Here is an 11353-nt window from a genome sequence, read left to right as displayed (position 1 = left end):
TGGCCGGCACCATCTGACTGGCGACCGGCGTCCACCACAGCACCACTCCACTTGTTGGCTACCGCGCTGCACATCAGTACATCACTGTCTTTTGTTGGAGTATTTATGATTTCTCTTGTTTAAGGTTATTTTTTTCTTTTTTCTTTACAATTTTTTGTCATTTAATCTTAATGTTGAAATTAATCAAATTAATTTAAAGTAATTCATTTCTAATGTTGGAATGATGATGAAATTTTTCATATTAATTTTTTATTTGCAATTACATAATCAGGGTTGTTAATTTTAGGATTTTTTTAAATTGCGTAAATTACTTAATTTGTTGGCATAAATTGAATTTTTGAATTTAAATTTGATGAGTTTTTGAGTGATTCTATTGTAACTTATTCTGAGTGTAATTTGTTTCATAGTTTGTCTGATGACATAATGCATCGCTTCCAAAATATAAAAACGCGACGTGAGCATTTGTCTTAATTTATTCAATAGTAATTATAATTCTTTTATTATTAACATTATTTTTTTTTCCTGGATCCGTCACTGTATATATTTGAGTTTTCTCATAAGCAAACTCGGGGAGGGAGTACACATTTTACTCCGCTTTGATCGAGTAGCACGAGCAATAGGTAAAAATAAAATCCCACAAAATTAGTTACCAAAAATGTCATTATTTAATTACACGCAATGGTGGCTGACTTTATTCTTCCCCTTTCTGTAAGGAATAAATGTCGGCCCTTGGGCTTTGCACACTTCTACTCACAAAATTATTCTCATGTCATTAGTCTTACGTTTCAGCCTTCCAAAGGAAAAAACAGGGTTGAAACTTAGGAAAAGTAAAGAAAAGGCTAGCTTTTTTTCTTCTGGGTTTATTCCATAGCCAATCAATTTCTTTCTTTCTGCCAAAGTTCTGGCCTTTTCTCCAATATCATTAAATTAAGGTTTTCCAATCAATATTTTACATCTGGGTATTTTTTTTTATTAATCAAACAAGGTATACTTTACTAATCATAAGATTTTCTATTTTTTAGTAGGATTGTAAAGGGTATTCTGTCATTCATTTGTTTATGTTTTTAGTGATTTTGTTTTTGCATTTGAGATTAACACCTAAATGTAGTCTATGATGATAGCTGTTTTTTCATCATGTTAAGGGAATGAACATAGATTCTTGTTAATTTTTCAGTTTGTTAATACATTAAGAAAGTGTGTTTCGATGAGATTATTTCTGGGGTTTTCTGATTTTTTTGGTTAATGATGTTTTGGTAATGAATGATGGAAATATGGTAGAATTTTCAGAATTTTCCAAATAAGGAAGTCATTTCATGGGTTTTATCTTAGTTGGGGCATGTATTACGATTATGGGGAGGAACCTGAGTTGAATTCTCGCTAGTTCTTCCCTCGGTCTACCATATAAGAGAACAGAGTTCTTTAGTTTTTATTGATTGGATGATGAACACTTTCATTTGTCTTCTTGTTAGTTGTCTTACCTTTTCTTTTTGTTTGTAAGTCATGGAAATGGTGTTATTTTAAGGATGGAAATCAAAGTTTAGAAGTATTTTTTCAAGAATGCCAAGAATATTTTGTCATATCTTGCTTATTTTTATTTTTTGTGGTTGGTAGTGGAATGGTGGGGAAGGGAAGAATGGGGTTGGATTACATCGGTTAGGACATTATGGAGGTTGAAAATTTAAGATTGAAGATTGAATATTTCATATCATTATGTTACTGATAGTGTGAAACTTAAGGAATGGTCACATCACAATATAAATCATGTGGGGAATATTTACTTGTGTCAGTGCTATATCTTAGTCTTAGTTATAGAAATTTAGAGTATATAACATGTTAAACATCAGCTCAAAGTTTTGACTGAGTTGGTTTCTTGACATGATATTAGCAAACAGCGTAACAAGAGGTCACATGTTCAAATCTCAACCACCCCTCACTTAAAACAGAATATTCAACACTGGCACATCCACGCTTCTAGCCCAAAGGGCTCTCGTGTGAGGAGCCATGTTAGAGTATAATATATCCGGCCCCTCAACCAGAAATATGTTATAGTTACCTTGATCTTATACTGTCCCTTTTATATGTGTAGAATGACCCACAGAACAATCCAACAATGGATGAAGCTTCTATTTCTCATGGGTATGTTTTTGAAAACACAAGGCTTATATGTGGGAATCACATATGTCAAAAGTGCAGTGGCTAAAGGAGCTGGTGAGTAGCCTTTTAATTAAATATGAATCAAATAGAAATGTTACTTATAACCTTTTCATTTTACATAATTTCAAATATTTTGTATTTTAAATTAGTTATTAATGAATGATTGGAGTTTAATGTTGGGTGGTTTGTTGTTGTCACATGTAATTTGTGCAGTTTGTTTGGATGGAAGTCCTCCTGCGTACCATTTACATAGAGGACATGGAAGTGGTATCAATAGTTGGTTGGTTCATGTGGAGGTTAGTTCCATGATTGCCTCCATTTTATCATCTTCATCAATAACAACACTTCAATAAAACTTTAAGTTCTACATTATCATGAGTCCTCCTCCTAGTAGAATTCTCAGCATTTTCTCATATTTTAGCTTCAAAGAACATATTTGGATGAAGTTACTACCTAAATCTAACACTATGTTTAAATAGCAAATTAAAGAAAAGAAAGGAATAGAAGGGGAAGGGAAAAGAGGGAAATAGTGTCATTCCTGCCCTAGGCAAGTAGGCAAAATAAAAGAAATGGAGAACCTTCTATAGAGGGTCGATTGTGGTCTTAATGGGTGTCTAGCAAAAGTATAGTTATAATTTTACAAATGGCGTTTTACCTCCTACATGACAACATTGATAAATTGAGGTATTGGCCTCACTCTAAGCTCTGGGCCCTAGGTAACTGTCTATTTTGCCTAGGGTTAGAAACGACCCTGAAGTGAAGGGTAAGGACGGAGATTGCACATTGTTTGTTTAGAAGGATAGGGAAGGGAATAGGAAGAAAATTGAGAGTTTCCTTTCAAATCTTTCCATTTCAGGAGAGATTGTATTCTTAACAAAATTTATTCATGTTTTTTCTCCAAATCACTCCTCTTTCTTTTTATTTATCCAAACAAGGGATTTTTTCCTTCCTTTCCCTTCATTTCTCCTTTTCCAAACACAGTATAAGCGTTAAGACTCAGTTCATGTGTACTTCTCTTCCTGAATTAGGCCAAGTTGACGATATTAATTGATACGTTTATTGTTAAATCTCTTGTTAAGATATTCACAAGTCATGATCTGTTTCTACTTAGGGTGGAGGTTGGTGCAATAATGTCACAAGTTGTCTAGTACGCAAGTACACACACTTAGGCTCATCCTGGAAAATGGACAAACAGCTTGCCTTTTCCGGAATTCTGAGCAACAATCCAATCTTCAATCCAGGTTTTATCCAATCTCATTAACACGTACGTTCTCCCTTACTTATTCATAGCTTCAACTAACTTCCACAATCTCAATTCTACAGATTTCTACAATTGGAACAGAGTCAAAATTCGATATTGTGATGGCGCATCATTCACAGGAAATGTCGAATCTGTCAATCCTGTAAATTTCCTCTCCATTTTCCCTCATTTTCGCGTGCTCCATTAGCCAGTACTTTCCTCTATATAAATCTTTTCGTATTTCTGATGATAGGCTACCAAGCTGTACTTCCGCGGTGCCAGAATTTGGCACGCAGTCATTCAAGATTTAATGTTCAAAGGAATGAAGAATGCTAAAAACGTACGATTTGTTCTTGTTTCATTTGCAATATGCTGTACTTTTGTCGCTAAATCTGCTGAATCGTTGCTGCATTAGGCCATCCTTTCTGGGTGTTCAGCTGGTGGTCTGACTTCCATTTTACATTGCGATAACTTTCGAGCTCTTCTACCCGTTGGTACTAAAGTAAAGTGCCTCTCAGATGCTGGCTACTTCATCAATGTGTAAGTAATTTCGCTCAATGGCCACATTTATGGTAATGTTTCGTGACTGATCACACCGCCTTTCTTGAACAGGAAAGATGTCTCCGGAGCATCACATATTGCATTGTATTTCGACCAAATTGTCAAATTACATGTACTATTACTTGCTCAATCTATTTACTAAGCAATCATATGTGTTTTTCTCTTCTGATTGACTGCACATTTGAGCAGGGATCAGTCAAGAATCTGCCAGCATCTTGCACTTCAACTTTGAGGCCTGATTTGGTAAGTCTAGGTTTCGGTTTTTCTTTACCGTCATCAACTGGTACCCCACATTGATGAATTAAAGAGATGTTGAGTAACATATATACTTGATGAGTTACTGCTCCTAATATCAATTGGTTTTAGGATGGAACCTCATCGGGTTGTGTGTAGTCAACTTTGTTTTTGTGTGGGTCTTGTGTACAAGTCCAATAACAAATTTATTTGATTCTTCCTAATTATTAACACGAATAATGATGTTTCAGTGCTTCTTCCCGCAATACATGGCACAAAAGATTAGGACACCTCTCTTTATACTAAATGCGGCATATGATTCATGGCAGGTTAGTTCTTTTATTTCGCTTTTTGGATGGGGTAGGGCTGAATATAGTTTGGTCTAAAATGCAAATTAAATCGGATTAAACTGTAATTTTAATATTTGGTCGGTCTAAACGGTCTGGTCTAGTTTTTTTTTTAAAAAAATTATGGTTTGCGGTCTGCCCCTGTTTTTTTTTAAAAACCAGACCAGACCACAAACCGTACTACGACCAAAAATCATAATCTACCTAGATATTTTGAGATTTAGTTATTTTTATACAGAAATATATACTTGAATAATGAAAATGCAATCAACTAATTACAAATTATTATATTTGGTGATGGTAGGTGCGAAATATTTATATAAACACATATATTAATTTGGCAAAAGTATGAAATAAAATATCATGGACCAGACCAGACCATTGTAGAACAGTTTGGTCTGGTTCGATCTGGTGATTTAAATGGTCCGGTCTGATCTGAAAAATTTTTTTACCGGAATTTTTGTTTTGGTCTGGTGATTTAAATGGAAAATTTCCAAACTAAAAATTTTGGTTTGGTCTGATTTTAGTATCAGACCAGATCAAATCGGACCGTGTGCACCCCTAATTAGGCGCATAGCATCGGAAATAGGTTGATTGAATCCAGTAAGCAGTAACACATACTGTTTTGTTTCAGATTAAGAACATATTAGCACCAGGAGTTGCTGATCCTCATGGCTTATGGTCTGACTGCAAAACAAACATTATGAATTGCTCAACCAACCAACTTACTGTCATGCAAGGTTCACATCATCCATCCAACATATTGTTTCAATTGTTCACTATACATTGTACACTCATTTTCAAAATCCTTCTTATTTGAGGCAGATTTCAGGAAAGAGTTTTTAAACGCGATAGGAAGGCTAGGAAGATCGCCGTCCAGAGGACTGTTCATAAACTCGTGCTACGCCCATTGCCAAACCGAAATACAAGAAACATGGTTTAGCCATAACTCCCCTGCTTTACAAAAAACAGTACGTAACATAAACTCAATCTTCTTTTCTTTTCAGCTCGTCTTGTATGTTCATGAGATGGACCCATATAATTAGTCTATTTTTATAATTGATCATTTTTACACACTAAAGTTGATCGGCGCGTCTCATATGCAGCCGTCTCAATAATAAGACGTCGTATATGAGACAACCTACTATAACCACATACTGCTTAGAAGCGGTCACATGTAGCTAAAAATCCGTCCCATATAGCTTAAAACTGATGCATACAGTTTAAAATCATATAAGCTTAAAATCAATCACATAGAGCTTAAAATTGACCACATAGTGCTTACTATTGACCTCTTCTAGCATCTCTTAATTAAATGAGAATAATAATATATTAGTGCAAAAATTATAATTATAATAATCACTTACACTTTAATAATGATCACATATTCCTTAAAAATGTACATAGAGGTGACAAAATGAAGCATAGTGTAAACTTAAATCTATAAAATCAATCGCATATATCTTAAAACCAATCACATATATTTTAAAACCAGTCATATACAACTTATACTCGTCCTATTAATGGATGGTCTTAAACAAGAATTTGTGAAATGTGATTAATTTGTTATTAGGCTTTTACATAACAAGACCCGCATAAGATGAGAGTTGGCTACACATAAATCCAATGAGATTTCATCCTAAAACAAATTGATATTAGGAGTAGCCCATCAATTATATATATATATATATATATATATATATATATATATATATATATATATATATATATATATATATATATATATATATATATATATATATATATATATATATATATATATATATATATATATATATATATATATATATATATATATATATATATATATATATATATATATATATCAATCAACTTTTCTAATTTTTCGACGTAAAATCACATGTGGTTAATATTCCAACAAAATGTATATAGATCAACCCAATAGAAATGATTTTACCATAAGCTATTCATTAAGAATTTGTGTGTGTTTTCTTTATCAATCAAATTTGCAAGAAGTATCTTGATTATATGTCAATTATACACTGCAGAGAATAGCAGATGCAGTTGGAGACTGGTTTTATGACAGGAGACATTTTCAGAGGATAGATTGTCCATACCCTTGTGATACAAGTTGCCAAAATCGAATTTTTGAGCCTCAAGAACCACATCATCATCATAAAGTATAGTATTTTTTTCTGAATTCCTCAGCAAAATTACATTCATATTATTTTATAGGTGCTATATAGAAGAATCCATATCTACATTTGAAGGAAAAGCATAATACAGATAGTTACAAGGAAAAGAAATTCTAACTACATTAATAATACATTATACTAAACATTGTATTGCCAAGCAATTTAGTGGTATATTCTTTTTCATCTTTGAATCATTCAATTATATAAAGTAACAACATGTCTTGTATAAGATCGTCTTACTATAAGACGAGTCTATATAATTAATCACTCTAGACTGTAAAAAGTGATTATCTTAAAACTGTAAGTAATCGCTTTAAAATTAAAAAAATGGTTTCACTGTGAGACTGTCTCATTTGAAAATTTGTGAACATATAAGTATTCATGGCTTTCATGTATAATATGAGCAAGAACATGATTTCAGTTTAAAGTAGTTATTGCAATTGTAATTGCATGCTAAGCTTTAAGTTGAAGCTTGATCTCACACATGCACAGGGTGGAGGTGGAAGAAGATCTGGAATAATGCTATTTCAGAAACTGCTTCTTATTTTTTGTTTAGTAGTTTATGGAAGCTTGTTAGTGAAGTAGGCTTTGTATTTGTAATTTGTATAGATTATATAGAGATCATCCAACAGCATTCTTTATACTTGTACTAGCATTACAGAAATACAGTGGTCTTTGTATAGAGTATATAATCCATTATACCCAATAGTAGATATTTAAGATATTATACTATTAGACCTGTGTGTTTGACACAGCATACCTAAGTTATTGAATGGGATTTGGGTAATTGTCTTTTAGGTTTTAAGCTTATCATTATGTTTGATTTGATCTGTTTTTTTTTTTGCAAGTTTGTATAAGTCTGGCTAATCAGATTCTTTTTCCTAAATATTGCAATTTGGGAATTTATTTCCGATTCTAATCCATTTCCTTTGGTACTGTCCACCTATGGTGGACTAGGAAAGGTTCTTTTATTACTTTTTTTAGACCAAATCGTCATATGAGAAAGCGGTTTGGTATGAATTTAAACTCAAAATTGCTTTTCTTGAATGGCGGTTAGCTTCGGACAATATTTTTTATAAAAATTAAAAAGAAAAGTGTCATCTCAAATGGAGGTTTATAATACATATTTAATTAGTATTATTAGTACATCTGAGATGGCGGTTTTCTCTTTCACAAATTTGAAGAAAATAGGTGTCCTAATAATCAAGTGTAACTACTAAAATATAAATAGGATATAATATGGAGATTAATACATTCGATTATATTAGGTGGTTATAGTGTTTTGCTAGAAACCAGCTTCGATCTGTATATTAATTAGATTATTATACTACTATTATGATCAAGTCCTATGAAGTCACACATATAAGTTACCCATTAGGTAAAGCGGTACCAATTCCATAAGATGCTTTTTGGACTATTTAGTGTAGGAGTTTTTAGTATGAAATGAGATATGTTTTAATTGGGAATTAAAACACGATTAATTCATTTTGATTATTACATATAAATGTTATATGTAACTATCAAATGGGTATGTGAAGAGGTGTTGCATTTGGGTATAAATAGATGCACTTTGCTCATCATTTTCATAAGCTTGTGTGCTATTGCTCTCTACCTTTCTCCACCTTAAAAGTAATAAGAGTAATAGTATTTTTTTATTCCATACTAGCATACGTGGTGATCCAATTGGTGCTTGTGAACCAATATTAGAGGCACGACACTTGACGTTTTAATCTCATTTGGTGATATTACATACCCGGTCGTACAACGTGGAATTCATGCATCAAGGGTATGATTCTTATACATACTTTATATATATTAATATATGCATGAGATCTTGTTGTAGATGTAAAGAAATATGTTTCTTGAAATTCCGCTTAACGCATCTATATTCCTACAAAAATAACAGTCTTCCTCCCTATTAATAATTAATAAAAATAAAAAAAACGAAAGACCAAACCGCCATCTCAGATGACGGTTTTATTATTAACAAAAATTAAAAAAAAAAAGAAAATAAGCCAGGATAAATCGACATCTCAGATGATGGTTTTTGTTAAAGCTAAAAACGTTATTTCAGATAGCGATTTTGTCTGGCAGATTTTTTTTTTAAAAAAGATTCATCACGTGGATAAACCGACCCGAAATCAACCCGATAACCCGAATGAACACCTCTACTTTTTTTTTCATTAGCTAGATCTAATTTACTATGCACATCTGAATCTCGACTTCTAGTAGGTAATTTTAAATATTAAAATATGCATTATAACCATTTAAAGTAGGTATTTTTATGTACTAAAGTATGTGTTAAACCATTTAAAGTAGATACTTTTATTTATGTATTAAAGTAGGTGTTTTAACAATTTAAATTAGGTAATTTTAAGTATTAGGTGTTTTAATTTAGAGTTAATTACGAATTACAGTCTTAATGTTTAGTGGTTTCGCGAATTACAATCTTAATGTTTTTTTTTTCGAATTACATCCTCCATAGTTGATTTTTGACCACTTTTCAGGCCAGGTGACCAGATCCGTAAAAAATGATTGGTTGACCAGCGTTTTTACCTTTGACTTTTTCTCTTTGCATTGAATTAACTTTTGTGGGTTAACATTATATTATTATTTTACTGCACCATATTTAATTCCCCCTCCCCCCCATTTACCCCTCCATGTTCTGTCACCATCAACATCAAGCTTTTCGAAAAAATTATTGGTGTTCATTTATCCGCTATTACTGAGCTTCAGGAAAGGTAACTTCTCCTTCTTTTCGTCTTGTTTTATTAACTAAATTTTGGTATTTGGTGTTTAATTATGCTATAATTTCAACATTTGGGGCTATTTGGTTTTTAATTTCTGATTTTTGAAGTTCTATTCTTCACTTAGAATATTTATGGTTTCTGAAGATTAACCATATATGTTGTTGAATTTTGCCACTACAGATGACAATCTCAAATGATTCAGTAAAAACTGAAACACTGAAAGAAAATTAAAGAGAAAGGGAAGTAAAAAACAAATAACTCATCTGGTATAAGACTGTCTCACCATGAGACGGACTCGTATAATTAGTTTATTTTTGTAATTCATTACTTTAAAGTTGTAAATGATTACTTTAACATACTTAATGTATAAGAGGCAACCCAATAGAGTTGGTCTCACACTCTTACTATAACACTGTCTCATTTAAGAATTTGTGAAAACTAAAACCTAAAAATTTCCTACTTATACTAATAGGTTACATGGGAAACAATCTTTCCAAAAATCTTATTTTTAACTTGAGCCAAGACGTGAGAAGACGTGTATGGCTCTAGAAGACTGGGGACAAGTCGTCCCCTGTAAAGCGGCGGTTCGTCGCATAATTGTAGCTTTTAGAATTAATTATTTTCAATGATGTGATTTTTAGATTTTTGAATGTTCTTAAGAATGTCCAATAGCTTTTTATCTTCTATAAGTAAATACTTGGATTTTAAATCCACGTGGATGTGATTTTAGATATACCAATGCTTTTGCTTGTTCAATACAGGTTGGATTGCCACCCTTCATAAAGGTATGATCAAGGTTTTGTGCTTTGAGATATGTCATTGCATCAATTGTCCATTTTAGGCATCTTTGCACGTAAATGTAAAGAATTTTAAAGTCTCTGTTTGCGCTTCTTACCATTATTCCGATTAAATCTCATTAGTTGTAATAATATTTGAGAAACATTTATGCATGAGTTATGCTATAATATTTGCATATCAATTGAATGTAAGCCACAACAATTTGAGTGTTCCAATCTGTAATAAAAGGTTAGAGGTTTAAAAAAAATATATTTTTAAAAGAAATATTAAAGAAATATTGTAAATTTCTTAAAAAAAAAAAATACTTTTATGGTTAGTAGTATAAGTAATTAATTACTTAAGAGGTGTCATAAGTTAGGCATCAAATACTTATTATCCTCATTATTATTTCATTTTGCTCATTAAACACACGGTGATAAAATTACATTAAGAAGTATATATTTTATGAAAACGTTTTTGAAGTTTTAAATTATATGCATAGTAGCTTGAAACCCATGCAAGCACAGAAAATTAAATTATATAAAATATTTTATTATTTTAAAAACTATAGTTGCTTTTTTATTAATAAAATAACAATTTGATCCTTTATTCCCCATTTGCTTTTTTTAAAAGTTGTAAAGATTCCTTTAAAATTTAGTATTTGAAAAGCCTTTTTGTCATTCATTTATAATTCTATTAATCTATAGATATTTATATATATTTAATACATAGCAAAAGAGAAACTTGAAAAAAAGAATTCTAGAAATAAATAGTCTATTAAAAAAACTAAAACAATAACATATTATAGTACAAAGCTTTTTTTTTTGAGTGTGATACAAGTTTTAAAAATGATTGTTAGACTATTCATATCAACAATGTACATATTCTTTTCAAGGAAGCCCATTTGTTAAGAACTCCAAAGTTATACATGCTTGTTGGCGAGGAGCAATCTTAGAATGAGTGACCTCCTAAAAAGTTTTCTCAAACGACTGTGACTAATTCAAACGACTGTGACTAATTGTGTATTCAATGCACCTAACAAAGAAAAAGATTCAAAAACCAAGGTGTAACGAGAACGTCGCATTCTTATGTGGGAGTGAGTGTGATATATCG

General features: G+C 31.6%; 1 protein-coding gene across 3 annotated transcripts; it reads left to right on the top strand.

Annotated features, from left to right (window-relative positions):
* The first annotated feature begins 568 nt into the window (after nucleotides 1-568).
* Nucleotides 569-10838, top strand: LOC130799821 (pectin acetylesterase 8-like). Of its 3 annotated transcripts, none has more exons than XM_057663066.1 (14): nucleotides 569-620; nucleotides 2087-2208; nucleotides 2368-2450; nucleotides 3266-3395; nucleotides 3478-3557; nucleotides 3648-3734; nucleotides 3810-3934; nucleotides 4007-4067; nucleotides 4145-4198; nucleotides 4441-4518; nucleotides 5171-5276; nucleotides 5362-5507; nucleotides 6567-6698; nucleotides 7206-8161. In XM_057663066.1, the coding sequence occupies exons 2-14, from the start codon at nucleotides 2088-2090 to the stop codon at nucleotides 7296-7298; spliced, it is 1296 nt and encodes a 431-aa protein (XP_057519049.1). In that variant the 5' UTR covers nucleotides 569-620; nucleotide 2087; the 3' UTR covers nucleotides 7299-8161. The 3 variants fall into 3 exon arrangements, with proteins under 3 accessions (XP_057519049.1, XP_057519050.1, XP_057519051.1); XM_057663067.1 differs by having other exon boundaries at nucleotides 575-985; nucleotides 7206-8138; XM_057663068.1 differs by lacking the exons at nucleotides 569-620; nucleotides 7206-8161 and adding exons at nucleotides 632-985; nucleotides 8380-10838.
* Nucleotides 10839-11353: the final 515 nt, after the last annotated feature.

Source organism: Amaranthus tricolor, chromosome 14 (genome assembly GCF_026212465.1).
Source record: "Amaranthus tricolor cultivar Red isolate AtriRed21 chromosome 14, ASM2621246v1, whole genome shotgun sequence".
NCBI lineage: Eukaryota > Viridiplantae > Streptophyta > Magnoliopsida > Caryophyllales > Amaranthaceae > Amaranthus > Amaranthus tricolor.
The sequence above is the reverse complement of the archived record's forward strand: the minus strand, read 5'-3'. Positions and strand labels throughout refer to the sequence as shown.

Coding starts and splice junctions, on each gene's coding strand:
- LOC130799821 (XM_057663066.1), top strand. CDS start 2,088: ATGACCCACAGAACAATCCAACAATGGATGAAGCTTCTATTTCTCATG. Junction 3,396..3,477: donor CAATCCAATCTTCAATCCAG/GTTTTATCCAAT, acceptor TCAATTCTACAG/ATTTCTACAATTGGAACAGA. Junction 3,735..3,809: donor GAATGAAGAATGCTAAAAAC/GTACGATTTGTT, acceptor TTGCTGCATTAG/GCCATCCTTTCTGGGTGTTC.